The sequence below is a fragment of the Syzygium oleosum genome, unplaced genomic scaffold (assembly GCF_021117445.2).
Source record: "Syzygium oleosum isolate NSW1041296 unplaced genomic scaffold, Sole_v2.1 Sole_v2.09, whole genome shotgun sequence".
Classification (NCBI taxonomy): Eukaryota; Viridiplantae; Streptophyta; class Magnoliopsida; order Myrtales; family Myrtaceae; genus Syzygium; species Syzygium oleosum.
In genome coordinates, this window is record NW_026607493.1 from 9247883 (window position 1) to 9275444 (window position 27562).

The window sequence follows — 27562 nt, forward strand, 5'->3', positions numbered from 1 at the left end:
TTTTATTGACACGAAAAACCTCAAATTATGCTACTTGTGACACATTTACCCCATAATACTTTAGCCCATGAGCGATGCCTTGCCCAACCCAACGCTAGCAAGGGCCGCCCTCGCCGACTTCCCTCCATCATGGCCAGCGGAGGGAAGAGAGAAGAAAAGAAAAAAAAAAGAAAAGAAAAAAGAAAAAGTAAAAAGACGAAAATGCCTATATGCTAAAGTATTGTGAGGTAAATGTGTCATAAGTGGCGTAGTTTAGAATTTTTCGTGTAAAAAAAAAGTTCAGGGTAAATTTATCACAAATAATATAGTTTGAGATTTTTCGTGTCACAAAAAAAGTTCAGAATAAATTTGTCATAAATAATATAATTTAGAATTTTTTATAGTATTTTTTCTCAAATAAATTAAAAGTTATCATGTTTAACAAATTAAAAGTTAGGAAACCAAAATTCAATTCCTGTTTGTGTCGTCTTCCCAAGAAATTAAAGACCGGTTGACCCTGTCGTCTTCCTCGCGACGCTCCGAGAGTAGGAGCGAGAGCAGAAACCAGTCTCGCGCTCTCTCGGTGCATGCAACAATGGTGGGTCTCGCGGTGGAGAGGCCCACCCTGCGGGTCGCCAACATCCCGCTGACCGTCACGGCCCACGACCTCCTCCGCTTCCTCGAGTCCGCCCTCGGCCCGGGCTCCGTCTACGCCATCGACATCTTCACCGACCGCAAGAACTGGAAGCCCCGCGGGTTCGGCCGCGTCCAGTTCGCCTCCCTCCGCCACCGGGACCTCGCCCGTTCCCTCTCTGACCGCCTCGTGCTCAGGTCCCAAACCCTAGCGCTCTCCGACGCCTTCGATGACATCGTCCCGAGGCCCGTCCACGAGTGGCACCGCGTCGAGGGCGGGGGCCTCCACGCCGGGTTCATGGTGGAAGGGGACTGCCTCTGCGAGCTGGAGTGCTGGAGGAGGCTCAAGGTTTGGTTTATGCCCGAGAGGAGGAGGGTTGAGTTCTGGGTCTGGGTCGAGGAGGAGTGTTATAAGCTCGAGGTTGGGTTTGATGATGTGGTGGAGAGTGTCGGGTGTTGCTTGGGCGGCAGGGGCAGCGGCGACGGCGACGGCGACGGCGACAAAAGAGTCAATGCACTTCTCTTGACGGTATATGCTTTACATCTCTTTTGTGGTGTTTTGGGAGTTAACTCATTGATGTGGTGGAATTTCTTTGGAATCAAAGAAGGGTTTATTTATTTGTGGGTGTTTACCATGCTTTTTCCATTGATCTGGCGAACTGATGGCTTGTTGGTCTTGTGGTTGGTTATAATTATAATAGCTAGTTCTTGAACCCGTGTTGCCATGGAAAGTATAATGTCACTTAAATTTTGAGCGCAATTTCTTGGTTTGGCATTGTTCAGGCAGTCTAATCCAATGTTAATCCGAGTAAAGGAAGGTGGCCTGATGTTTCTGAACCTTTCCAGAACAAGGAAAATCTCGCCAAATTTACCATCATATAAACTAAAAGACTTTCACATGCCGTATGTTGTTAATATTGTGATCGAGAACGAATAAGGTTTTGATAATCTACCGCAATCCTCGGCAAAAAAAAAAAAATTAATCTGGAGAATTTCTAGTTTTCAACGAGCTTACTCTTTTCGTAAACGAGTGTGTATTGGAATCAAACTCTTCTAGAAAATTTAACTTCAGTTATTAACAGTACATATCTAGGCGAGTGAAGACTTGATTCTAAGCACTCCAATTTTTCCCTTGCTTGTGCACGCCCACAATTTCATTTACCGATTATGCTCCGTGTATGACTTCACCTTTTGGAAGGATAATCGTGAAATAGTTTTATAAATGTTGTTTGAGCTCAAATTACAATAGATTTAGACAGGCTACGAGGTCTATGAATGAAGTTTGTTTATGAAACGGTATCCATAGTTGACTGGCTTTACTTAATACAGGGAAATGTTTATGCTTTTGGCAAATCATAAATTTTATAGAAACAGTCTAATGTAGGTTAGGTAGCGATTCTAGATGATCCCGGCAATTTCTGAACAATTGATTGTGTAAACATGATTTGCATTATGCATTCGCCTCCAAGTTTCTGCCTCAATATTCATCTCTTTGACTTAGATTGGTTCGGATCAATGCTGGAAGGTGACGGATCACTGTGGTAGACAAACATTTTTCGGAAATATATCTTGAAACACTGCATGCATCTATATCTAATTTATAGGTGCTAGATAATTATGTTAGTCCATATGTTTAATTAATTTATCAGGAAAATCATATGCATCAAATGCTCCGTTTGTTTCGGGAAAAATGATTGATTTGGAAAATATTTTCCTAAAAATGATCACTTGTACTGCTTGAAATAATTAGCCAATGAAAAATGTTTTCATTATTGATAATAATTTATGTTTGAACATTTTCATAGATGGTAAGAGTATTTTTCGTTCAGTCATTTTTGTAAGCATTATAAGTGATCACTTTCTGGAAAATATTTTCCAAATCATTCATTTTCCACGAAACAAACGGAGCCAAAGCGTATCTATCCCACTATACTACGGGGAGTATACCCTATTTTTCTTTTCAGTTGATTCCACTCAGATCGAGTTCTGCATTTCTTTGTTGGTCTATACCCCGTTAGTTCGTTTTGAGAAAATGGTCATTGTCACAGGATAGTGGTCCATTATTATGGTGCTTGAACGTTGTTTTCTCCTATCACAGGTTAAACACGGGCCAAGGATCTACAAGAGAATTTCCGGATCTGATGTAACCTCGAAGTTTAGTCCTGATCGATACCATATCTACAAAGAAGATTTCAATTTTCTTTGGGTCCGCACAACAGACTTTTCTCATGTGAAGGCAGTCAGTCAATCAACTACTTTCTGTTGGGAAGTTGATGAAGGGCTACAGGTACCAGCTGCAGATGTATTTGCAAGTTTTCCGTATTATAAAGAAGGAGCAATTGATCTTACTCTAGGAGAAGGGGAGGAATTTCATTCTGCATCTGAGATAGTTCCACTCCTGGAGTGTAACCATGGTCCTAGGTTAGACTACGAGATCGTATTCCAACTTAATGCTCTTGTTCATACCCAGAAAATAAGTCTGGCTGCTGCGTATGAGCTAACAGACATCCTTAGCACTTTGGATGTTGACACTGCTGTCTCGGTTCTCCAGAAGCTGCACAAGCTTACATCCACTTGTTATGATCCCGTGCCATTTGTGAAGACCCAGTTACATGTCCTTAAGAGAGACAGCAAAAATCTTCCTTCGTCCGCTCTCAGTAGGTTAAGAGACAGTAATCTAATGTTTTGTCACAGAGCTTTTATTACTCCAACAAAGATTTATTGCTTAGGTCCTGAGCTGGAGACCTCTAACTACGTGGTGAAGAACTTCGCATCACATTCTTCTGATTTTCTAAGAGTTTCTTTCGTCGAAGAAGATTGGAGCAAAATTCCCCCGAATGCCTTATCTACCAGTACTCAGCAAGGCATTTTTTCAAAACCTCTGAGGACTGGAATATATCACCGTATATTGACTGTTCTTCGTGAAGGTATTGTGATTGGCGAGAAGAAGTTTCAGTTTCTTGCTTTCTCAGCTAGTCAACTTCGGTCAAACTCCGTCTGGATGTTTGCTTCCAACGACGAGGTGACTGCAGAACAGATCAGAGAATGGATGGGCTGCTTCAAAGATATTAAAAGCGTGTCCAAGTGTGCAGCGAGGATGGGTCAAATGTTTAGCTCTTCTGTACAGACTATAGTTGTCCCTAGACAAGATGTGGAGATCATTCCTGATATTGAGGTCAACACCAGAGGATTTGACTACTGTTTCTCAGATGGGATTGGAAAGATATCTCAATCGTTTGCTAGGCAAGTTGCTCAGAAGTGTGGCTTGACTGACAGTCCTTCAGCCTTTCAAATCCGATATGGTGGCTATAAAGGTGTTATTGCTGTTGACCGCCGTTCCTTCCGTAAGCTCTCTCTTCGTGAGAGCATGTGTAAGTTTGAGTCATTTAACAGGATGCTTAATGTTACAAAGTGGAGCGACTCGATGCCGTGCTATCTTAACAGGGAGATCATTTCTCTTCTTTCCACTCTTGGAGTGGAAGATGAAAAATTTGAGGCTATGCAACAGAAACAGTTGCTTATTCTCGGGAAAATGCTAACTGACAGGGAGGCTGCTTTAAGTGTGTTGGAGAGTTTGAGCGGTGCAGACCGCAGAAACATTATAACGAAAATGTTACTCGCGGGATATGAACCAACTGCGGATCCTTACCTTCTGATGATGCTTCGAGCGCATCACGAGATTCAGCTGTCTGAATTGAAGAGCAGGTGTCGCATTCATGTTCCAAAGGGTCGGATCTTGCTTGGCTGTTTGGACGAGGCCGGAATACTCGACTATGGCCAAGTTTTTGTCCGAGTTACCATGACAAAAGCAGAGCTAGAAAGTGGGGAGCAAAGATTTTTCCGGAAGGTCGATGAGACAACAGCAGCAGTAATAGGGAAGGTAGTTGTCACCAAAAACCCTTGTCTTCACCCTGGGGATATCAGAGTCCTCGAGGCTGTTTTTGAGGTGGAATTAGAAGAAACGGGGTTGGTCGATTGCATTGTCTTTCCTCGGAAAGGAGAAAGGTCTGAGTCGCTGCATATCTATGTTATACTCTTCTGCTTAGATAATTGTAATTTTGCTCACCGTGCATGTTTATATATGGGCTTATAACGTATTTTGACAGGCCTCATCCTAATGAGTGCTCTGGTGGTGATCTGGATGGAGACCTGTTCTTTATCAGTTGGGATGAAGATATCATCCCGTTGCGAACTGATGCTCCGATGGATTATACCGGGAGGAGACCACGCATAATGGATCACGAAGTGACACCGGAGGTGAGTATCTCAGACTTTGTTTTATCATAGGGTTGTAGTATCCTTTCTTTAACATTGCGAAATATTCTTCAGGAAATTCATAAATTCTTTGTCGACTACATGATCAACGACACGCTGGGTGCCATCTCAACTGCACATTTGGTTCATGCGGACCGTGAACCAGAAAAGGCCCGGAGTGAAAAGTGTCTACAGTTGGCGACTCTCCACTCTATGGCTGTGGACTTTGCAAAGACTGGCGCACCGGCTGAGATGCCGAGGGTTTTGAAGCCAAGAGAATTTCCAGATTTTATGGAGAGAGTAGACAAACCAAGGTACACATCTAGTGGCGTGCTTGGAAAGCTCTATCGAGCGACGCTCGAGTCATCACTAGAGAAGTCGAAAGTCGTCTGGTCGAAGGATATCGCTCGAGAGTACTATGATCATGATCTGGAAGTCGACGGTTATGAGGCATCCGTCGACATGGCAGTCACTCACAGGAACAAGTACATAGAGAAACTGAGCGAGCTGATGCATTTCTACGGGGCGAAGAGCGAGGATGAAATCTTGACCGGCAATCTGCGGAACCGCGCCATATATCTGCAGAGGGACAACAGGAAATACGGAGATATGAAGGACCGGATCTCGCTGTCGGTGAAGGCCCTGCACAACGAGGCCAAAGGATGGTTCGAGAGCGGGTGCGAGGCGAACGAGAGGGAGCGCCTGGCCTCTGCCTGGTATCACGTGGCTTACCATCCATCTTTCGTTCACCAAAGCTTCAATTTCCTGAGCTTCCCGTGGATCGTGGGGGATGTTTTGCTCAGCATAAGATCAGTGAACAGGAAGAAATCCCTCCTCACTTAGCATTTGCTGCGTGTATCAGAGTTACCATTCACTTGCCTGATTGTTATGGTCAAGGGATCGTTCGTTTCCCGTATATAATCCGGAATGAAACGCCGTATCTTGTTCATACTTATTATGCTTATGCCATCGCATGGATGCGATTAGAATTCAATCTTGGTAAGTTTTGAGTTGTTAGGACTGATTGGGTCGCCAATTCGTCGGCTAGATGAACCAAATGGGGAAAAAGGGAAATAAAAATAAATAGAGTATGTGCTCCTCCATTTCAGTCCCACACAACTAAGAATTTTTTATATGATTTTTTCTCAAAATATTTTAAAAAAAAATACCCCTCTTTGCTCAAGACAAGAAGGAACGATTAAGTAAATCGTGCACGGAATTGTTTCCAATCGAATGCCACGGATGACGCAACTTCACTCCTTCGTGCAATCTGCCATTTACACACTTATCCGTACGTTGTAAACAAAAACGACAACACTGACCCACTCAAAACGACGATGACTTTACAATCCCACAAAAGGTATATAAATTATAAATATTAAAAAAAAATTATAAATATCAAGCCGCCACGTGACGTCATAGAGTCCAACTCCCCACGACGGCGAGTCGTGGGGAGTTGGACTCTGATCATGCGACCGCCACCGCCATCGCGTCCTTACCCTTCCCGGCCACATCCTCCTCCGCCGCCGAGTGCCCGCCGCCGGGGACCGACGCGTGCCGGACGGAGAAGCTCCGGTACCGGCGGAAGTAGTCCTCGTCGTCGAGATGGGGGTCGTGCCCCGGCCCCTCGTCGAAGTTGAGGGCGTAGCTCATGGGGTCGTAGTTGAACCTGCCGGGCCTGCTCTGGTCGTGCGCCCCTCCCCCCGCGCCGGCCGCCGAGCCGATGCTCCGGCTCCGGCTGAACCGCCGGATGAAGGTCTTCCACCTCGGGCCCGCGACGACCTCCGACAACTCCCGGAGCTTCTTCAGGACCCTGACCCCCGGGGCCCACCACCGGCGGTCAAAGTGCGAGGACCCGATCCGCTCCCAGAAGCTGGACGAGGAGAAGGGCCGGGGGGCGCGGCGCGGGCGGCGGAGGCCGAAGCAGTGGCTGCAGCAGAGGGAGAGGGAGAAGGAGGCGGCGGCGGGGGCGGGGGCGGGGCGCGGGGACGACCCGTCTTCGATGATCATCGGATCCGCTTCCTTGTTGCGCCGCGACGAAGCGGGCGATTCCAACTCCTCCACTTCCATGGCTTAGCTCTCTCTCTCTCTCTCTCTCTCCGGTAGGTGAGACGTGAGAGCTCTGATCTGTACTGCTTTTTGGGTGAGGTTTGAGAGACGAAAGGTTGCGTCTTTGTGGCTCAACTGAAAACAGGGGATGGAATGATATTTCACCCGAGGTGAGTGATGAGGAGTGCATGGTGGAGGGCGACTCGGTAATTTCGCAAGCGAGTGTCGGAGGATATGCTTACGAAGACCGAAACTGGGGGATCAGGATCTGCTGCGCCGCGACACATCGTAGTGATCTGCGGCGGTTCGAGCTCAATACGAAGTTTCACTATTGAAAAGAGGAAAGAGACGCTATCTCTATCGGGGATAAGCGTGGTTTTAGGGTAATAATTGGACCGGTGAGAATACTAAGGATGGATTCCAGATTTTAGATAGGTAAAATCTCGAATTTGGGACTTGAAATAAATTTTTATGTTTTACTTGATTTATATTTTCGCATGATCTCTATTTTGTCCAATGATGAGTGTATTGATTTATATTTTCGCATGATCTCTATTTTGTCCAATGATGAGTGTACGATATGGAAATATTAGCCCGAACTTCCATTTTATGATCGAGACTTTAACTTTATTGGTGTTTCGTATTCTTCATTCTGTTCAGTGAATTGTAGAAGCAAGTGATGATCATTGAATGTAATATTGTTCAATTAATAATACAGATCGAACTGAATAGACTCTTGAAGCAATCCTGAAACCTGTGATAGAGCAGTTTTTAGTTTCGAGATATACATGATAAGTTCTAGTAGACTTTGAAGCTGATCTTGAAATCTTTGACAGAGTAATTTTCAGTTTGGAGATATACACGATAAGTTCCAGTAGAATACCGCGCACCCTCGCTCTTGGTCTAAGTCAACTCAAGCCATCGGCACCCACAGGAATTTCGAAGACTGGGGAAGAAGCCAAATCTTGACGCACAAAAAAATCCCGCAATACCCTCTCGTTCCATTCTCTCTCTCTCTCTCTCTCTCTCTCTCTTTCTATGTTTGGGTGAGAATGCCTGGCCCAGGGCCTCACCTGATGTACGCCATGGGCTCCGGGATCGCCCTCACGTCCCTCTCCGGCGGCAGGTTCGCTCCCCACCACACCCTCGCCTACACCCTCAACGCCTTCTTCGGCCCCGACATCGGCTCCTTCTCCGAGTGGCTGGGCTCCACCCTCTCCGTCCTCCCGGGCTTCGGCCCCGCCGGATCCCTCGGCTCCCTCCTCGCCGACGCCGTCCACGACCCGTTCTACTACGTCCTCATCCTGGGCTTGCCTCTCTCGGTCCTCTATTCTTGGGTCTCCAAGGTCTTGCTCCGAAAGGGCCTCCTTGATTCTGTTTCCGGGGTGAGTTTCTATTTTTTGTCCCGAGTGTTTCTTGATTGCTCGGTTCCTTGAGAAGAGTGGTGAAGGGAGATGGGTTGTTTGATTCGTTGAGGAATTTTGTGTAATTTCATTGGGTTTGTTTGGGGGGCGTAATTTGGGCAAACAGGGGAAGAGCCAGTTTCATATTGGTTATGAAGATCATGATGAGTCGAGTTTAGTCATATCAAGGTTGCAAAGTCAGTGGCCTCATAGAGTTTTGATCTCGTTAAGCGCCGAGGTGGCTTTGTGAGTCCAACTATAGTGTAGTGCTGTTCAGTGATCAGTCAGTCTCTGTCCGGTTTTCTCGGCATGATTGCGCCCTCATGTCCTCGACTTGGTATGATTTCGTGCAGGTCCCCCTTACTAGAAGGCAATGTCTGCTGTTGGTAGCTGCCGGTTCTTTATCCCATTTTTTCCTAGACCATTTGTTCGAGGTATTAATTTCGCCCCTGAGGTGTTATTGAGTATGTTATAGCAAATACAACATCCTCTTCATACATCCTCCTTTGTGGAGATGGCGGTGGAGTTATATGAAAAACTTCAAGCTGCTTTACCATGTAATTTGTACGATATGATGCTTACAGGATCTTAGAACTAGGTCGTGTTTTGGCCCTTCTCATTGATGTTGCTGAAGCTAATTGGTTTTCTTCAAATGTTGCCGACCATGTAAATGTGAATGAGTTTTAAGGTTTCATTCTGCACAAGATATGGTGAATGCCGTGTCGACCATTTCAAACATTAGTTTTGCTAGCACTTTTATATGTACTAACATGCATGCATGCATGCAGACATACATATCCAATCTTTCCGTTTTTAGTATCAGCTGCATGATGAAGACTCGGTTTGAAAGAAGAATGAGATACTTCTTGGAAAATGAGAGAAGCGTTTTCACTAGTTTGCTTGCATTTTGCACTTATTCATTGGTGAAGGTGGATTTCAAATCATGAAAGTTTTTATATCATAAATTGAAATGTTCATTGTTGACTGTGTGTTCCTCTAGATGCTGGACTCTTACTTTAATATCCAGCCCTGTAGTAAATCAGGGGGTAACATTTCTCCACTTTGCAGGAAAATGGCCATTCATCTATGTATACTTGGATATTGAGCACTGGTTGGTGGAAAAACCGAGCACCTGTCAACCCTGATGCTGTTGTTGTAGTCGGTTTCTTATGCATTTGCTTAATTTGTGGTTTTATTTACATCAACAGGTTCTATCCCCACCAAGATCCATTTGACTAAGTTTTCTTGTAGCATCATTATGGACACTTATTGGTTCTTGTTGCTTAAATGCGATTGTTTTGCAGATCGAAGTCCTTTAAGTCCATTAGGAAGAGATCCTATCAATCTCTGACACTTATTGGGATTATCGGAAGCCTGTACTGTGTGTGGTGTGCGAGCCAGATATACTGGGTTAATCCTCGTCGGGCAGCAGTGGGGGAAGAAGCTGACCTTGGTATTCTTGTATTTATGGCTACTTATTTCTTTCTTCCTCATGGTCTGTGTATACTCTCCATGAATCCAAAAGATAATGAAACAGAGCTTCCACTTTAAAGAACATTGTGCATCTGGCTGGTAAGTTTTATGTGCAATTTTACGCAAAAGCTACAATGTTATTGGAGTTTTTACTTGAGACCATTAATACTAATTAAATGTTGTGAGACAAATGGCAAAACTTGTCTGTGATCTCAGTAGAATGGTAATTTTCTGAAAATTTATAGATTAATTCGATAAATTCTATATGATGGAGAACTGTAGGGTTGGTGTTTATCTCCATTGTTGTGTTCTATGGTTCTCTTGAACTTTGTGTCCCTGTCATACCAGCTCTTCTGTAGTTGCATTTCATTGCTGAATAGTCAGGAATTAGTCTCTGTTAAATTGGCTGGTAAAATCGACCTAAAGATTTATTTATTCCTCTCTCTCTCTCTCTCTCACACACACGCACGCACGCGCACACGCACACGCACGCATGCATCTGTGTGCGCATTTTTTGTGTAGCAATACTATTTTTACCATTCGTGTATAGAGTGTTCATTCTTAGTATAGGTACTTAGTGAAAAAACACAATAGAACACTCAAATAATAACTTGAAAACGACTGTCTGGATTGTTTTAGGTATTGAATATAAACTTAAGCACTTGAAAAGCCCCATAAAGAAAAGTTCATTCACCGGTTTCTTGAAGTCGACAATGGGCCCTTGATGGAGCACAGCGTAAACCCGATCGTACCACTCAGAAAATTTGCAAATTTACCAAGAATTTAGATAGGTAAATCTCATCATAACCCTAGAAGATACATATTGCGTGAAATCTTATCAGAGAGGTTGGAATTGCGTCTTGTGTATGAAGGAACTGTGCTTCAAGCATAGCAGACAGAGCCTTTGAAGAATTGGCTACATTTCGCGATGGCCTCTTTGACAAATAAATTGCTCAGCCAAAAGCCGTCGGCAAGAGTCGACACACGACCCCGGGGTTGGACTGCCTGAACCACCCATTCTAGGAAGTTCCGATCGTCAAGTTCAATTGCAGCTGTTCCTGCACAGTGCTCAATGCAGTGGCGCGTATGAGCAGGTATAACCTTTTCCTTTTTTTTTTGGAAGAGTCATAGATCACGGACTGTGTGATGCATGTATCTTTCTGATTAATTTGCTTCGTTCTGAAAACAAATTATCACAAGTGAAAGATAATGAGTAGTAATTGAGAACTAGTTAAAAAGTGCTGTAAAGCAGGTGATTACTTTAGGTAGGAAACGAAGTTGATCAATAGATGAGAACTTAGTCTATACTGGGTTGCAGTTGCAGGTACACACCATTGCCAATAGCTGGTACACTAAAGTTCAAAGAGGGTGAAATGTATCCAAAATGATTGCATCATAAGTCCCTTGAGTAGGGACAGCCTTCAGGAGATCAATTCCTGCAATTTCATCCGAAATAAGGTAAGAACAAACGATAAAACTAGACGTAGTTACTCCATCTTCGGCATTCCGTACGATCGGGGATCGGTGCATCCAATCATCGCAATCCATTTGGCCGTATGGTTTCACCCATCTAGCAACGGAATGGTTGCTATAACATGTAGATCAAGAAGATAGATTGAGAGAATAAGATGTCACTAAAGTCAAAAAACATGGGCCCAATAGAGACGTTAGGAAAGTTTTCATGCCAGTATTTGATCGGGAGCTAGTGCAAGTTGATCCTCACGATTTTTCATGAGAATCTTTTCTAGGGCAACGAAAAACCATGAAAGGAAAACACACATTTTTCTAACCCTAGATTGCGCAATATCTCGCACAAAAATCTAGTTTGGCGGTTTTTTTTTGTCGAAAATAAATATTTCATTCATATCTGAAAATTATATTAAAGGTTCAAAATAAAGCAAATCACAAACAGTAGAGTAGAACGATAGAGCACAAATTGTTATGATAAGCACACACTCATTCTATAGGAACTCCTAAAATTAAATCTAGATAGGGAGAGAAGAGCTTTCAAAACTAGATTTAGATTGGGAGATGAGAACTTCCAAAATTCAAAAAAGTCGTATAGTTGCTTCGAGTGCAGCATAAACTCATCGTATTCCTCCTCGATCCTGTCTAATTTCTTGGCCCGGAGGATTTGAAGTGGCGGGTTGATTCCTAACGATTGAAGCGAAAAATAAGATCAACGAGCAAAGAAGAGCATCACAACGAACAAAGAAAAAAAAAAATAGATGAAAATAATAAAATATTCCCGTATTAAATCGGGAGAAGATAATCTCAATTCATATTGAGAGGAGCTTGGAGTGGAAGAGAAAAAAAAAAAAAAGCAGCTGGTCATGCGTCCAATTCGTATGGTAGAATGAAACTTGATCATTAGTAAAATGAAACTTAACGATTAGTTATTCGTGAGGTTCTCTTTAAGTCAGGAATGATCATAAAAATACAACGATTGGCTCATAAAAGGGCGCGGCAAATTAACAAATGGACTATTTAAATAGCCGAGTCGTACTTGAGCGTACTAAAGGAACTCCTCTACATTATTTTGTAAATCAATTCTGTAATTGCTATCGTGGTCCTTACATTAAAGCATCATCGTGGTGCAATTACCCCACGCGCATAAAAAAAAAAAAGATTGGTATTATTTAACGAATGGTTTTGGTACACAATTGTCCTAAGGTTTGGGAGACATGACACCATCTTCCAAAAATTTATATTATTATAATCGTCGGGCGTGATTAATTAATCGAGATTAGTGGAGGAAATCGTGTTGTTCTCATTGTTAATTATTTTATTTTCCCATTTTTAATTCCTATCCTTAGCCAAATGCCCTATAGTGGAATGATGAGATGTCACAAAGCCCGCACAGTAAAGATGCTTCAAGAGCATTTCTTCTCCACACACCCTTCTCCACTTGCTCTTAATTCCCTGCACCATGATATTTTGAGATAAATGCACTGAAAATCATAAAATTTATCATAAAATATAATTGAATTCTAAAACTTTCAAAAAATGAAATAAAGTCCTAAAATTTATTACGAAAGTACAATTGAGTCGTAAAACTTTAAAAAAAAAATGCAATCAACGAAAGGATTCGATTGAATCGATTTGACAAGTTTAAGTACTTGATCATACTTTTTGAAAGTTTTAGGATTCAATTGCACTTTTTAACAAGTTTTAGGACTTAACTGCACTTTTTGAAAGTTTTATGACTCAGTTATACTTTCATGACAAGTTTTAAGACTTGTAATGCACTTTTCCCTAATATATTCTTTGATTAACTATTACTGCCCCTTCAATATGCTTCTTCTCAAATAATTCTGGATAAATTCAAGCATGTCAATTTCTAGACTTTATTTTCGTGGACCGTGACTTTAACTCTTATATTTTATTATATATGTTTGATTGTATATGCTTTTCCTTTCTTCATGATTAGCTTTTTATATGATTGTCTTTTCGCGTGCGGTCCCTGAATTTGTTTTATTAGGTGGCATGTTGCTATCATCACATCTCAAGTGCTGTCGTCTCTTCACGTTCACCCTCCTCAGGTGTCCACTTCCTTTTATTTTGCACACCTAATTACTACACAAAAGCCATGGCCTACATCCTAATCGCATCTTCGTTTACCTAACAAGGCTTGCTCCAACTTGAAGCCTAATTATTGGAACGTAGGTCAGTCCATCAGTCAAATCAAAGGGCAATTTCTTGGCATATGTAATGATGGCGGCCACCCTCGATTCTTTTAACCACCTTGGCTGAAAAGAGCAGAAGATGAAGGAACGATGGCCCCTTTCCAGCACAAATATGTGGTGCAAATAATAAGCATTATAAGAAGAAAAGCATTAGAAATCACGGGAATATACATCGCGGCCATCGCTACGAGCTTAGTCTTTGCATACACGGCTGCGTGTAAACCCAACACATGTGAGCCATTAGATCATAACGGGCCCATGTAAGTTTTGCCAAACTTGTTAGCCGGTATATGTTGGGTTCATTATGTAAAAAGGTCACATGCAAACGAAAAAAAATACCTTATACCCTCGGACGAAAATATCCATGAATTATACCTATTGGACATGTACAATCTTACTTTTCAAACGATCTAAAAAAGTATGAAACTTTTCTCGAGGGATATAAGTATCTATTGCCGACTTTTCCATCCAAAGAAGTTTATTTGGTAAGATGCGGTTGATGGCAGTGGCATGATATGTCAGTTGGGAGACATTGTCTAATCAGTCATAAACCTATTCTACGAATGTCAATTCAGCTATGGACTTTCCAATTTTGATAATTTAGTCGTAAATCTTTGCACGAAATTTTAATATAATTATTCCGATCAATTTTCGCCGGAAAATTACTGATATGGTGGTATGCCACGTAGGACGACAAACAATAATTGAACCGCCATGTATGCGATTTCCAATTAAAATTAATCAGAAGGACCACATTAAAATTTTGCGAAAAGATTTGGGAATAAATTTGCAAGATTGAAAAGTTTAGTACTGAAATTGACATCCGTATAATAGATTTAGAACTAATTGGACACTTTTCCCTATTAATTGAGTCAAAATGACGCTAGTTTGCTTCTATTATAATGGATTAGTTGCTCCATTCGTTATGAAATCAATTATTTGAAACCTCAATTTGCAAACTCGAAACGCACATGGAACTTTATGATTCGCTCTAATTCCATAAATTAGCTCACAATTGATGGCATGAAATCCTAATTTGCGAACTCGGTTGTACGCATCACCACCGTTAGCCACACTAGATACTGCATAAGCACTTTCGTCGAAAGAGATAACGTTGAATATTTTCGTCTATAGATTAAAAGTTTGTGCTTTCTTTCGGAGTTACCCAAAAAGGATATAAGGTGGTAAATTATTTTTCTTTGTTTTCTTTTTTTGGCATTTGAGCTATGTAAAAATCTCGTATTAGCGGGTAACCCAATGCCGGGCTCTTGCTCTTCCTCGATTCTTGAAATCGCATGGACTAGTGAAAGTTGTTTAGTGGTCTGGCAAAAGAATACTTGGTCTTTGCAATTCGTACATTATTCATAACAAGTGTCGAGGGCACGCGCTACTCATTTGCGTGATCGTGAATGTGGGATACATGAAAACGAAGAAATCATCTTTTGGCAAAAAAAAAAAAAAACTCGGACGATTATTTAACCGAGTAACTGTAATGGGTTGTCATTAAACATGTATGAAGAAGATCATTTTACATTAGCAAAAAATATATGTTTTAAGCTATTGACCATGGAAAGGAGGTGAAGAAAAAGAAGGCCACTTCAGATGTGAAGGAGTTCTATAATATTATCCGCCCTCCATCCGTCAACTTTTGTATGTATTTTCTATGCATGAAGTAGACATCTGTTGTCCTCACTCATCCACCTTCCACGTCACAGTCTCGATGTGCGCAAATTTCCTCGAATTAGCACCAAAATTGGGAAACGGATCAATAATTAAGCTTCTCCTCTCTGGGTTTTGGGAGTGTCGTAGTTGTAGCAGGAGTAGCTTGTCCACTGAGGAGAGAGGAGAGAGAGAGAGAGAGAGAGAGAGAGAGAGAGAGAGGAAAGTGTGACGTGAAGGAGTTTGGTGGGGAGCTCGTGCTGCGTGTTCTCTGTGCCTGCTGTGAGAACTTGGGCTTGAGTTCAAGAACTCTGAAAAGAAGGAAAACAAAAACTTCGGGTGCTTCTGTTTGTGCGGTAATGGCGGCTCGCAGGATATCATCGTTGCTCTCTCGCTCCCTCTCTGCTGCTCCTGGGTGTTCTTCTCTGCTGCTCTCCCGAGGTGTTGACCGAACCTGTCTTTCTTTCTTTTTACATGTACACTTGTTATTCTTGAATCTCTCGATCTTGAAAAATGGTTATGGTGCTCGGTCTGTTGGTCTCGGGCTTGGAATCAGAAGATTGATGTTGATCGTATATTCATGCATATATCCCGAGCTGATGGATTCCTATCCTACTATTTTGGAAACTTACTGCTACAAGACCTGTTTTCTGGCAACTTTCACTGGACCAACAAACAAAAAGCAGAGAAAGATAAAAGGGGGATACTCAGCTCACTGATCTTGATCAGCCTGTTCATTTTCATGTGTCTTTGCTTCCAATATTTTTTCTCAGTTCTGATAAATCTGTAAATCCCTCCAAAGTTTTGAATCTCTTAAGAAAGGATGACTCAAACTGATCATAGATGAGAATTTTTTTATCCCCTGAACTTAATCAATGGATTTCAACCTCCAGGGAAAAATCCTGGCTCGAGAAGGAGTATCAACAGGTTCAGCACGGCTGCGGCTGCGGCTGCGCTTGAGGAGCTAGTCACCCCGCCTGTTCAAGTCTGTTACACACAGCATTTGATCGATGGTCAATTTGTTGATTCAGCCTCAGGTGATCCTTTACTTTATCGTCAAACAAATGGAAGTTGAAATCTCTGGGCTCATCTGATCATCACTGTGAACTAATTTGTTCTCTGTTTTCTATAGGGAAAACATTCCCGGCCTATGACCCGCGAACTGCGGAGGTGATTGCCCACGTCGCCGAGGGCGATGCTGAGGATATTGACAGGGCGGTGGCTGCCGCTCGGAAAGCCTTCGATGAGGGGCCGTGGCCGAAGATGACTCCTTATGTTAGAATCTAAACCTTTTCCTTGCGCCTAATTGAGTTGAATCGGCACAGTTGGAAATAAAAATGTGGATCCCTTACATTACGAGTTGTATCTGCTATTTGCTACCTTTCTGTATTCAGGAAAGGTGTAAGATCCTGCTGCGCTTCGCCGATTTGGTCGAGAAACATAGCGAGGAGCTTGCTTTGCTGGAGACATGGAACAATGGAAAGCTTTATGAGCAGGCTCTTCACTCGGAAATCCCATCGCTGGCACGTCTCTTTCGTTATTATGCCGGTACTAAAATGAATTCTCTCGTCGTTTACTAGGCATGTACTGTTAGTGTTCGAAATGGCTAACGCATCTCGATCCAATTTCTCAGGATGGGCTGACAAAATACACGGACTAACTGTTCCGGCTGATGGGAATTATCACTTGCAGACACTGCATGAACCGATCGGTGTTGCAGGACAGATTATTCCGTGGAACTTTCCGCTGATCCTGTTTGCTTGGAAAGTCGGGCCTGCTCTTGCTTGTGGTAATACTGTCGTCCTTAAATCCGCCGAGCAGACGCCTTTGACTGCTCTATATGCTGCAAAGCTTTTTCATGAGGTAAAATTCTCGCGCTCCCCGCCTTTTCACATCATCCACACTGACGTAAGCAATCGATTACTTTCTAATTTGAGTTTTCTGAATGATGATGGTTCAGTCATGTGGAGGCCTTTTATGTCCTAATGACTCAGAATAGGTTACAAACTGATGGTCCCTTTTGTCAAATCAAACGTAAACCTGCTTCATATGTAGACTCGAACAACATGTTTTCCTCTGTATGCGAAAGTTCCTTTTTCGGTTCTTACAATGTAAGACTGAAGTTTAATCAACATGTGTTCGTATAACATAGAGAGAACATAAGACAATGCTATCTCCCTCTCTTGTCCAAGGTAATGCTGGTGTAATAATCCATTTCCTTCATGTCAGGCTGGTCTTCCGCCGGGCGTCCTGAATGTCGTTTCTGGCTACGGTACAACTGCGGGTGCTGCCCTCGCAAGCCATATGAAAGTGGACAAGGTACATTAGGATTATCATTTCGGGCTTGACTTTAAATTTCAGTACATATGATGATGGTGGCATTCGTGGACCTAAAACATTCTCATGACATGTCGATTTTTAACAACCACTTGCTATGTTGTTTCGGCAGCTCTCCTTCACAGGATCAACTCAAACCGGTAAAATCATCCTTGAACTGGCTGCGAGGAGCAATCTTAAGCCGGTGACTTTGGAGCTCGGAGGAAAGTCGCCTTTCATCATATGTGAAGACGCCGACATCGATGAGGCCGTTGAGGCTGCGCACTTTGCTATTTTCTTTAATCAGGTTACTCATGGCATGACCTTATATCATTGCCCTGGACTCGTGATTTATATGAAACTTCTCGATAGTGAATGAGAACAATGTGTCCCTACAGGGGCAATGTTGTTGTGCCGGGTCACGTACCTATGTGCATGAACGAATCTACGATGAGTTCTTGGAGAAAGCAAAAGCTCGTGCTATGAAACGTGTGGTGGGCGATCCCTTCAAAAAGGGTGTCGAGCAAGGTCCCCAGGTACATGATTTTAGGTTTCCTAGTATATATTATGAACATGCACACCGTGAATGGGATTCTTGAATAGTTTTGAAGAGTGGACTTCCAAGAAAAACCTTTAGCAGAGTATGCGTAGAAGTAAAACAAGATGAAGCAAGAAAACATTGAACAAGTTCAGGCTTTGCCAAAATAGGAAATCATATATAATTCAAGTTGACGTTGAGGGAATGCAGGTCAGTTTTCTTTGTAAATAACCTGTTTTTACAATTGGCGACGGGGTTCTCTACAACGATGTGATCCGTCGGTCATGATCTCATAACAGAATATGGTGCTTGTAAATGGTAGTAACACTTGCTAGGACCTCACGTCATTCTTTCAGATTGATGCGGCGCAATTCGAGAAAATCCTAAGATACATAAGATTAGGCGTCGAAAGCAACGCGACCCTCGAGTGCGGAGGTGACAGATTCGGGTCCAAAGGCTTCTTTATACAGCCAACAGTTTTCTCCAATGTCCAGGTTTTGCTTATTGCCTTTCTAACTTAATCTCCTCAAAGGGAGCTTGATGTTCTGTTTCTTTTCGTTTTATGGTTATGCAACTAAATCTCCTTGCATCAGGATGATATGCCAATAGCACAGGACGAGATCTTCGGCCCTGTTCAATCGATCCTGAAATTTAAGTGAGTAAAATGACCAGTAACATCATATCCATCTCTCTTTAGGACAAGATTCTCTGAATCTGGCAGTTAAATACCTCAGTCAGGGAATGAAACATAGGCTTTGTTATCATAATCTATTTGCGACTCTCGACTGATAACTTCTGTTTGAGAGTAAAACAAGAACGTGGAATGGTAGGAAAAGATGATAAGTCCATTACAAGCTTCACAGAAACCAGTAATTTATTATCGCGTATTGATTGAATCATGCATTGATCATATCATGCTGTGAAATGCTAACCTTGTCCTTGAACTCAGGGACCTCAATGAAGTGATACGGAGGGCGAATGCGACGTCATATGGTCTCGCTGCGGGAGTCTACACCAAGAACATCGACACGGCCAACACACTGACTCGGGCGCTGAGGGCCGGGACCGTGTGGGTCAACTGCTACGACGTGTTTGACGCTGCCATCCCGTTCGGTGGGTACAAGATGAGCGGAATCGGCAGGGAGAAGGGGATCTACAGCCTCAACGGCTACTTGCAGGTGAAGGCTGTGGTGACTCCTCTCAAGAACCCGGCATGGCTATAGAAATGTGAAATCATAAAGATAATCCTTAACCATGTTCAGGTGTGCTTTTACAGAGACTCTCTCTCCGTGCTGAGATAGAACACCTTGCGATCTGTGTTATGATAGCGTATTGAAGCAACATGATGAACTTCTATAATAGGGTCCTTGTTACCTATTGATGGTTCGTGCTGAGTAGTGTTCTTTGTCCTCATGGCCAATCTTTTGAAGGGGCACTTACCTTTTTTGTCCATTTTGATCAAATTTCCACAGCAATTTCGGGTAGCTGGTGTGAATAGATTCGACTCCGCTCACGATACGAGTGACTGGTTTTCTCAAATGATACGTCGAACAAAACGAAATGGTTAAGGAAGAACCATTTACGGTGTACATGTTGATCGGTCCCCCTCAATCAATTGTTAATCCAAATGCTATCCATCATTGTAGACCTCGGCAGATCGACGAATTCGATTAATGAAAAGAATGATTCCATAACGTTTGTCACGGCAACAAGTGAACTAGAGATGCAGTTGGTATCGCTAGTGATTCTGTCATTTTGAGGAATCATTTTCTCGGAAACAAGACTACGTAAAACACACGCTCGAGTTCTTGCTCATTGGAGTAATTGTTTTTCTCAAGAGTTTGACATGTCCTTCATAAGGAAAAATACCAATTCGCAAAATAATACGCAATCTTTTACCATTATTGGTAAATTGATAGGAATTTTCAAACGTCGATAAATTTAGCAATTGCCATATTCCTTCCATTCGCACCGTCATCTCTTTCATGTGTGGGACGACATGAAATTAGGATAGTAGAAGATAAGAAATTGTGGATGCTGACGGTTCGAAGTTGCTATGAGTCAGGGTTACCCTCCATAATCGCCACTCGGGGTTTTTCAAGCTTGATGAAGGGTATCGAGCCATCATCAACAGCTTCCGTGGCACTAGTTTCCAATTAATTTCGTTTGGGAAGGAGTTGCACGAGGTCGCTTTGAAGGGATAACATCGCCGGTGTGCTCGTCGGCACTGTGCACGTGAAAGGAATGACGTTCCGGAATATTAATCGATGCTAATAAGTCTGCAACAATGTATCTACAGTTCTCGAGATGTCTAATTTGCAAAGGGTTATGCATTTCACTAAGATTTTCCAAAAGTTTGTGTCTAGTATTTGCAGCAATGGCAATAGGAGGAGAGTATTCTGTTGCCAAATTGGTGCAAGACGCTTACTTCTCGCACAAGCAACGTGAGCAGTTTAAAACACTCAAAACGGCGTCGTCCCGTAGCATCTTCACCACCTCTGCGAACAGAGAAAATAACTGGCATAGCTTCCATTAGCGACGACGCACCGGGAGATTCCACGAAGAAAATCGCGAGTGAAGGTCGAGATCGCGATCGAATGCGGCGATTCGTTGCCTAGTTCCTCGTTTCCCTTCTGTTGATTTTTTTGATCCTAATTTCTTCGCGGCGTCGCTAGGGTTTTGCGGTTGTGCTTGTTCCGGAAGTGGGTGCGGAATCTGAAAAGTTTTCGGATTTGGCGAATGTTTGGCAGCAGGTGCGATTTCCGTGAGCTGCTTCCGGGGGATTCGAGATGGCGGCGGAGCCGAAAGCGGCGGCGGAGGACGCGAAGAACGATCTGTTCGAGGACGACGACGAGTTCGAGGAGTTCGAGATCAATGAAGGTGCGGTTCGTCCTATTTTTCCCTCGGATTTGAACCTGAAACGGTGCCAAATGAGCAAGCTTTTTGCGAGACTTGCGTTGTTTGGTTTCCTTATATGGAGTCTCTGCGGGAAAAATTGTACCTTTGTTCCGTTAGGTATCAGAATTTGGCCACTCGGTCATCCGTCGACTTTCTAGGATTCTTGATCAGGCATTTCTTGGGCAGAAATAGTGTCTGTCGCCGCAGGTTTCTGGAATCCGGATGTTGTTTTGTCTGCTGAATCGATGCTGGTGAGCGCGATCGGGTAAATGGGTCTGAGGAATGTTGAACGCTTCTAGGAGTTAGTTCTGCGTTTTGCGATGAGGGGGCGTATAGCTAGACTGACCTGTTTCTGTTGTCGTGTTTCTTCGATGTGAATGCATTTCTTCCGGCGATACCACGAGGTAATACAGACGATCTACTAGAATGTGAGCTTCCAGGGAAGAGCTTTACTTCTGATTATCGATAAAGGTGATCAGAGAGCTGGCTAGACAAAATAGCTGCATGGAAGAATTAGGAAATTCTGTCGTAAGATGTGACTATATTTCTCCATGCCTTGTTAGCTCTTCAAGGTGGGTGCTTTGTTCTTAATCTGGTGTTCTCTGTCTTGCCAGTCTAGTTGTTCCATAATATTGGTCACATACTAAATTTTGCTGGCGGCATGTTGATAGAATTGTCATGCTTATAGGGTTCTTTGCTTGCTTGCTTGCTTCTTATGTGCCTTATTGTGAGAATTTAGATTGTTGGTACTGAACTTATAAGCGCGTGTCATCCTTCTTGTAGTGTCAAGAGGGTTTTACTTCGTCTAACCGCTGGGAAGGTCCATGTATTCTGAAAACTTGGACCAGTCGTTCTTCTTGGATAGAGATGCTGTTTGTTATCTCCTCCTTTTGTTTGCTGAAATGTATCTTCATGGCAGAGTGGGATGCTCAGGAAGAGGTAACAGAAGCGCCCCAGCAGTGGGAGGATGATTGGGACGATGACGATGTGAGCGATGATTTTTCTCTGCAGCTAAGGAGAGAACTGGAAAATGCTGCCAAGAGCTGAAGATTGACCTAGGAATTCTGGATTGTCGCTCCTAGTTTGTTTTTTTTTTTGGTCGGAATGTCGCTCCTAGTTTAAGGTGTTGGTTTAGTAATCATCTTTAACTTAGTTTCCCTCGCAAAACAAACTCTGTACCTTCGCGTGTTTAGCTAGAATCTTCCGCATCCCCTCTTGTTAAGAGATTGAAATTCTGAATTTTAGCTCTTTTGCTGCTCGCTCCGCCCCTGCCCCTGCCCTCCTCCCTTCTCTAATTCACTTGGAAATGCAAGTATAGAATAAGGATACATCGAATGCCAATTCTGCTAAGTGATATCAAACGACAGAGCAAGATGTAATTTCTTTCTTCCACAGAGTACATGATTCTTCCTTCGGGTTCGTGAACACCTATTGTTGGCTTATCCGCTGAAGGTGGCATAATTATCTAGTGAATACATAGGAAAGTCTTTCCTATTGTTATATGGATTCTTCGAATTTGAGAACTAATCGTATGTTTTCCTTATCAGATCATTTTTTCTAGGCCCCACGTTGACAGTTAGTTCTTTGACATCCCTGTACCTAGTTTGAAAGAGGTTTTTGCGGAGTGCCTCTAATATTCAAATCTGCAGCTTCAGTAGATCTTGTACCCCAAAATCCTTCAGTTAACAAAATGGCTCACTAACATGAAGATTCTTATAAAAATAAGACAAACACTGCGTTTGGCAAATGTTTGGTAAATGCCATCGACCGTGGTACTTGTCACAGAGAAGAAAATAGACGAGCCAAAGAGTATCTACTACGGCGATCATGTACCTGTCTTAGGGCACAGCCATGAAAAATTGAAACCCTGATCACAATGAGATCCCTGAAAACACTATGGCTTTGTTTGTGGCTTTCGAAGTTCAAACCAGGAATCTCGGATGGTCGAGCTCTCGGCATTCTATGTGAGTTCGACGAGAGCATTCTGCTCTATTCGACCATCCTCTATCAAACCGGCGCTGCTTTCTGGAGGAGCTATGCCGGTCCTACAAATGGGACAAATGGGCGTCTTCAACAACCATGAATCTATACATTGAGCATGGAAGCAGTGCTTGCAGTTAGGCAATAGCCTGCACTTCTCGCCCGCTTTGAAATTCTCCAAGCACACCGCACAGTCCACGTCCCTGCTGAAAGCCTTCTCCTCGGAACCGTACTCGAAGCAAGGAAGCTTCTTTAAGTCCTCGGTTGACAATTTCACGGTCGTGGAGTTGCCATTTCTCTGCACCAGACCTCCCCTGAATCCTCCTTCCCGGAATGCTCTCCCTACTATGCACACATGTATCACCACCAAGACCGCGATGCCCACAAACAGCAACACCACAGAGACGATTATTTCCATCACCATACTAGACTTCCATAGCAGAACAGCACGAAAACAGAGGAGTTCTCATCTCCTCCATTCTTCTTCTTCCGGTAGTTGGTTCTCTTGATGTCGACTGGATCGGGTTGTGCTCATCAGAAACAGAAGCAGAAGAGGAAACTCCCTTGCAGGGTCAAAGTCTCATTCAAAAATCACAGCAAAGATCTTTAATTTTTATCCGCACCCCAGTTCTTTTCAGAAACTCTGCAGTTTACGTGAAGAGGAGGCAGAGACTGAGCAGCCTTGAGGAAGCAAGTGAGCACCACAAGTGTTGTGCGTGAGATCTGTGGAGTTAGGTGGGCGAAAGCAGCAACCTGAAGGTGGCTCTTTGTTACAAGTGTTGTTTCCGTCTCCCGTGCCATTAAATAATAAAAGAGAATCTGAAGCAAGACAACAGGAAAATCATCCCTAATTTCTCTTGAAAAGTCCAAGATCTATAGTGGGGGTCAAATCTATCCCAAACCAGAGTGGACCCAGTTCTTCTCAGAGCGGACCCATGCACCCTCTAAAACAAGTCACTAATTATCATTAGCTACCTAAACATATCATAGCACCCTTCTCTAATCCAATAATTAGGAGGATTTTATCGGATAGATTTAGCGGGTACCGCCCGAGATTAGGTATTTTTAGAAATGACAACTCCGTTGTAGCCTCCAATTAGTCAGGCTCTCCAGACTCAAACCCCGGAGACGCAAAACATATGAAAAGATGTACTTGATCTGCTTTGCAACTGAATTTAGACGGGATAACGAGAAACCAATCAAGAAAACAAAAAGAAAAAAAAATGATTCATGAAATGGATTTTTCGGTTTCTTTCCCTGAGCAAGCATGATAAACTTCAACCTCCAGGATCAAGAAATCCACGATTGAAGCAAATTCTTGAAAATTGAAATGTTAGGATTGAAAATAATCCACTTGGGTTCCCTATGGGGTTAAACTGATGAATTGCCACAAGAATCTCCAATATAATATAAGGGTAGTGCAAACGTATTCCAAACTCAATTTGCTGTTCAGCTATGCACTCAATTGCCAAGATTTACTCAACACGAGTAATGGCGACAGGATTGATGGTGCCAACACGCCTATAATTGGCCGATATATATAAATTATCGATGACAATGACTTGTTCCTATCTTCCTTCTCAAAGCCCCTCTCGCCACTCATCACAGAGAGTTTGCATTAACTCAAGTTGTCGATTCCTGATTAGCTGTCTCCATCCACATTGAATCAATAGGAATGATCGGGCCGAAGGCAATTCGGCCACATAAGGGCCCTAAATATCGGGCCGGCGCCCGACACGGCCGACCGTTTGAGGCGTTGGACCGGCACGGCATGGACCATTGGTTGTAGTCGTGGCCAGCCCGACCTAGTTTGACACCTCTATTTCTCGCCCTTCGTTGCCTTTCTTCTCGGCTAACATAATTCGCGCCCTTGTTACTATTTCCGTAATCATGTAAAGGCATGATGCATTTGGAAGACATGTTCAGTCAAAGAGCACCGTTAGATTTTCAAAATATATATACTAAGCGACGCGACAAGATTGCAAGTGGACATTTAAAGAAATGGGTCATGTTCAACACTCATTTATTTTGATCTAAATACATCACGTTGTTTGGGGACGGAGATGGAGCGTGAAGACTTTGTTGGCGGGGTCAATAGGCAAAGCCAAAGACTCTTAATTGCGCTCAGTTTTGTATCTATCATACTAAAGATAAATTATAACTTAAATAGAACCTTTAAAACACAAGAAGGACTATATAAATAATAGACAAAAAAATTCCTTTTATATATTTGAAAGATTGTAATAGTTGTATTTCGCAATGATAAAGATGTGATTTTCTATTTGAAAAGCACTTCATTATTGTCCTATGTGATTGAATGCATATTTCCTAAGATACCCGATTTGATAGTTATATATTAATTAATGGATGCAGATGAAATACAATGGACAATATCTGCTAACTTTACAAGCAAATCAAGTGATGAATAATTTTTCTTTTGTTGTCTAAATTAACTTTCACAAAACTCCATTAACCATTCCGATAAAAACTCAAAAGTCTTTTTTCGCTAATAATGGAATGTTCGAAACTCTTTCAGCACTTGACTTATCTCCGTTGAGTTTAGCAATCCTCTCGTCCAACGCACACCGAGTAACTAGTACAGACACGCCGAATTATACCACCGGGGATGAGCCCGAAAGAATACAGAAACATAATGATTCTAGCCTAACCCTTGAATGGAGGAGGACATACACAATTGTCACTCGAGTAATCACATGAGTTTTAAAAGATCAAAGTTATAGCATATTTCAAGGGTATAAATATCAGATTAACGCTCTAGTGTCTCACGCTCCATATAAGTTCCCACATGAGAAATTGGAGGAGGTGATTTTATGGGGTTTCCCCTCCTCCGGATAAGGGGGTTTTATGGGGTTTCCCCAGATGAACCCACTAAGGGTCCGCCAAGCTCTACAGTTTAGGAATACACCTAGCCGACCCTAAAAAAAAGAAAAAAAAAACTCTGGCGGATAAAACTGAGCAACAAGAAAAGTCCTATATATACCTTGTTTTCCTCTAAATCTAAGTTTGCCATAAGCCGAAAAAAAAAAAATGGCCCCGTTAGAAAGTTAAGAGTAAGCTCTTAAATTACGTGTCAAGTTTGGGTCGGGGCCGAAACCCGACTTGACTGGGATGGTTTGATTTGTTCAAACTCGGTGTGAACGGAATCGGATTTGGAATATTAGGCGGAGGAACACGATTTTGTATTCCGTGGAAGGAAATTATCCAAGTTTTGATCGGTTTGACTTCTTGGACTCTTTCTTTACATTTTACATGTTCGGAAGGAGAGGAGAGGGACGTCTTTTGGCCGGGGTGCTCGTATTATTCTTCTTCTTCTTCTACACAAAAATCTGCATGCGGGACCAGGATATGGTCTGTGAGAGAGGAAGAAAAGGCAAAAGGCACATGGGGCTTTTTCCTTCCTTGTACCAGCCGCAAAAAGAATACTACTCTTTTATTTCGGTCGGGTACAGTAGCGGCCGCGTGGCAAAAGCACACATGTTTCAGTCACACGAAGGAACGCTCTGCACAGAAAGGAGCGCCGAACCCGTGGAGGATTTGGAATTCAGCGTTCCGATCGAGTTGTTTTATTTGTAAACCGATCGTGGGGTCTGGACGTAACCTGGGTGTGGGAAACACTCCGGCGCGCGAGCCATTGTAAGGCCGTGATTCTCCGATCATTAGTGAGTTGTTTGCTGCTAGAATAGGCTAAGTACCGATGCTCGCATCGAACCAGATAGATCTCTGGCGTTCTTTGTCATTCGTCATTTATTTCTCCAGTGATTTGGTGTTGATTCGATTGTTATATCCTGTTAATATCTGGAATTATTTCTTGTCAAATGACTTTATTACTGCTGTTAAGGGTGGAGATTGCCTCCCTCTGGAGTTCTGTTCCTTCTCTTTCTCGGTTTTCCAGTCGTGAGTTCTCTTTTTCAAGTGTTGCGATGGTCAGTGTGTAGTTGTTCAGTTTCATGCAGTTCACCGGTTTCATTTTCTCCCAAAAGATTGATAGAGAGAAAATGACACGGTCAATCGAGTTTGACGCGAAATCTATCGGATTTAGCAATTCAAATGGAGTTAATATCTGTCGAGAACTATCCATTCATGTCGTGAATACAAAATTAGGACCAAACCCCCCGTCAAAGTTCTACAAATTATGGTGCCAGACCAGTCCATTAGCTCTGTCCAAAACCCTAAAACTCACATGTATGTAGCTCTACAATAGCACAACAACATCAACAAGAGCCATAACTCTTTAGGAAGAATGCTAAAGCAGTACAAATTGAGATAGTTTCACTGAAACACATCATATGACCTTACCATAAAATCTGCTTAGAAATTAAGTTTTGGCCTCTTCTCTCCAGCATCTCTACAGGTATACTCCTTGAAGTTTTACTTCGACCGCAACTCAAGGTTTATAACCACTCGCATGGATATCAATGTAGGATTTCCAGAACAACCACGACCTTGATACAGAACCTTAATCCTTATGATCTCAGTGAACTACCTTAGGGTTTTCTAACAGAGCAAGATGCCTTGCCAAAGCTACATCTTATGCAAAGAAATAATGACACAAATGGTTCATGAACTTTGCCCAATGTACAAGGCAGTCCTTGAACTTTTGATTTGTTCAATGTGATCATTGAACTTTTGGTACATTTTTAATTTAATCCATGAACTATATGAAAATGTTCAAT

The 27562-nt window shown here is 42.7% G+C and overlaps 6 protein-coding genes across 9 annotated transcripts; 4 read left to right on the forward strand and 2 right to left on the reverse strand.

Annotated features, from left to right (window-relative positions):
- The first annotated feature begins 476 nt into the window (after positions 1-476).
- On the forward strand, positions 477-5815 carry LOC115691732 (RNA-dependent RNA polymerase 2). The gene is made up of 4 exons (XM_030618443.2): positions 477-1141; positions 2711-4617; positions 4719-4869; positions 4942-5815. Exons 1-4 carry the CDS (start codon positions 575-577, stop codon positions 5707-5709), a joined length of 3393 nt encoding a protein of 1130 aa, XP_030474303.2. The 5' UTR covers positions 477-574; the 3' UTR covers positions 5710-5815.
- Positions 5816-6064: 249 nt separating this feature from the next.
- Positions 6065-7064, reverse strand: LOC115691748 (uncharacterized). The gene has a single exon (XM_030618468.2). It carries the CDS (start codon positions 6934-6936, stop codon positions 6334-6336), a length of 603 nt encoding a protein of 200 aa, XP_030474328.2. The 5' UTR covers positions 6937-7064; the 3' UTR covers positions 6065-6333.
- Positions 7065-7889: 825 nt separating this feature from the next.
- On the forward strand, positions 7890-9982 carry LOC115691740 (uncharacterized). 2 transcript variants are annotated; one of them, XM_030618455.2, is made up of 4 exons: positions 7890-8300; positions 8672-8752; positions 9387-9526; positions 9623-9982. In XM_030618455.2, exons 1-4 carry the CDS (start codon positions 7968-7970, stop codon positions 9867-9869), a joined length of 801 nt encoding a protein of 266 aa, XP_030474315.1. In that variant the 5' UTR covers positions 7890-7967; the 3' UTR covers positions 9870-9982. The 2 variants fall into 2 exon arrangements, with proteins under 2 accessions (XP_030474315.1, XP_056170236.1); XM_056314261.1 differs by lacking the exon at positions 8672-8752.
- Positions 9983-15168: 5186 nt separating this feature from the next.
- LOC115692729 (aldehyde dehydrogenase family 2 member B4, mitochondrial-like) lies at positions 15169-19381 on the forward strand. The gene is made up of 11 exons (XM_030619690.2): positions 15169-15577; positions 16030-16173; positions 16269-16411; positions 16531-16684; positions 16770-16999; positions 17366-17455; positions 17586-17759; positions 17851-17988; positions 18347-18484; positions 18584-18645; positions 18940-19381. Exons 1-11 carry the CDS (start codon positions 15496-15498, stop codon positions 19211-19213), a joined length of 1629 nt encoding a protein of 542 aa, XP_030475550.1. The 5' UTR covers positions 15169-15495; the 3' UTR covers positions 19214-19381.
- Positions 19382-20456: 1075 nt separating this feature from the next.
- LOC115692779 (protein DSS1 HOMOLOG ON CHROMOSOME V-like) lies at positions 20457-22146 on the forward strand. 3 transcript variants are annotated; one of them, XM_056314624.1, is made up of 3 exons: positions 20457-20570; positions 20741-20870; positions 21808-22146. In XM_056314624.1, the coding sequence occupies exons 2-3, from the start codon at positions 20780-20782 to the stop codon at positions 21933-21935; spliced, it is 219 nt and encodes a 72-aa protein (XP_056170599.1). In that variant the 5' UTR covers positions 20457-20570; positions 20741-20779; the 3' UTR covers positions 21936-22146. The 3 variants fall into 3 exon arrangements, with proteins under 3 accessions (XP_056170599.1, XP_056170600.1, XP_056170598.1); XM_056314625.1 differs by having other exon boundaries at positions 20469-20570; positions 20744-20870; XM_056314623.1 differs by lacking the exon at positions 20457-20570 and having other exon boundaries at positions 20590-20870.
- A 437-nt stretch (positions 22147-22583) lies between these two features.
- Positions 22584-23707, reverse strand: LOC115692766 (RING-H2 finger protein ATL56-like). Its single transcript, XM_030619727.2, has one exon. The coding sequence runs from the start codon at positions 23290-23292 to the stop codon at positions 22849-22851; it is 444 nt and encodes a 147-aa protein (XP_030475587.1). The 5' UTR covers positions 23293-23707; the 3' UTR covers positions 22584-22848.
- Positions 23708-27562: the final 3855 nt, after the last annotated feature.

Bases quoted from the DNA above. Each gene is read 5' to 3' on its own strand.
- LOC115691732 (XM_030618443.2), top strand. From the start codon at position 575: ATGGTGGGTCTCGCGGTGGAGAGGCCCACCCTGCGGGTCGCCAACATC. The intron at 1,142-2,710 runs GTATATGCTTTA...CTCCTATCACAG, and splicing joins TCAATGCACTTCTCTTGACG to GTTAAACACGGGCCAAGGAT. The intron at 4,870-4,941 runs GTGAGTATCTCA...AATATTCTTCAG, and splicing joins ATCACGAAGTGACACCGGAG to GAAATTCATAAATTCTTTGT.
- LOC115691748 (XM_030618468.2), bottom strand. From the start codon at position 6,936: ATGGAAGTGGAGGAGTTGGAATCGCCCGCTTCGTCGCGGCGCAACAAG.
- LOC115691740 (XM_030618455.2), top strand. From the start codon at position 7,968: ATGCCTGGCCCAGGGCCTCACCTGATGTACGCCATGGGCTCCGGGATC. The intron at 8,301-8,671 runs GTGAGTTTCTAT...GATTTCGTGCAG, and splicing joins TCCTTGATTCTGTTTCCGGG to GTCCCCCTTACTAGAAGGCA. The intron at 9,527-9,622 runs GTTCTATCCCCA...ATTGTTTTGCAG, and splicing joins GGTTTTATTTACATCAACAG to ATCGAAGTCCTTTAAGTCCA.
- LOC115692729 (XM_030619690.2), top strand. From the start codon at position 15,496: ATGGCGGCTCGCAGGATATCATCGTTGCTCTCTCGCTCCCTCTCTGCT. The intron at 16,174-16,268 runs GTGATCCTTTAC...TGTTTTCTATAG, and splicing joins ATTTGTTGATTCAGCCTCAG to GGAAAACATTCCCGGCCTAT. The intron at 17,456-17,585 runs GTACATTAGGAT...TTGTTTCGGCAG, and splicing joins GCCATATGAAAGTGGACAAG to CTCTCCTTCACAGGATCAAC.
- LOC115692779 (XM_056314624.1), top strand. From the start codon at position 20,780: ATGGCGGCGGAGCCGAAAGCGGCGGCGGAGGACGCGAAGAACGATCTG. The intron at 20,871-21,807 runs GTGCGGTTCGTC...TCTTCATGGCAG, and splicing joins GGAGTTCGAGATCAATGAAG to AGTGGGATGCTCAGGAAGAG.
- LOC115692766 (XM_030619727.2), bottom strand. From the start codon at position 23,292: ATGGTGATGGAAATAATCGTCTCTGTGGTGTTGCTGTTTGTGGGCATC.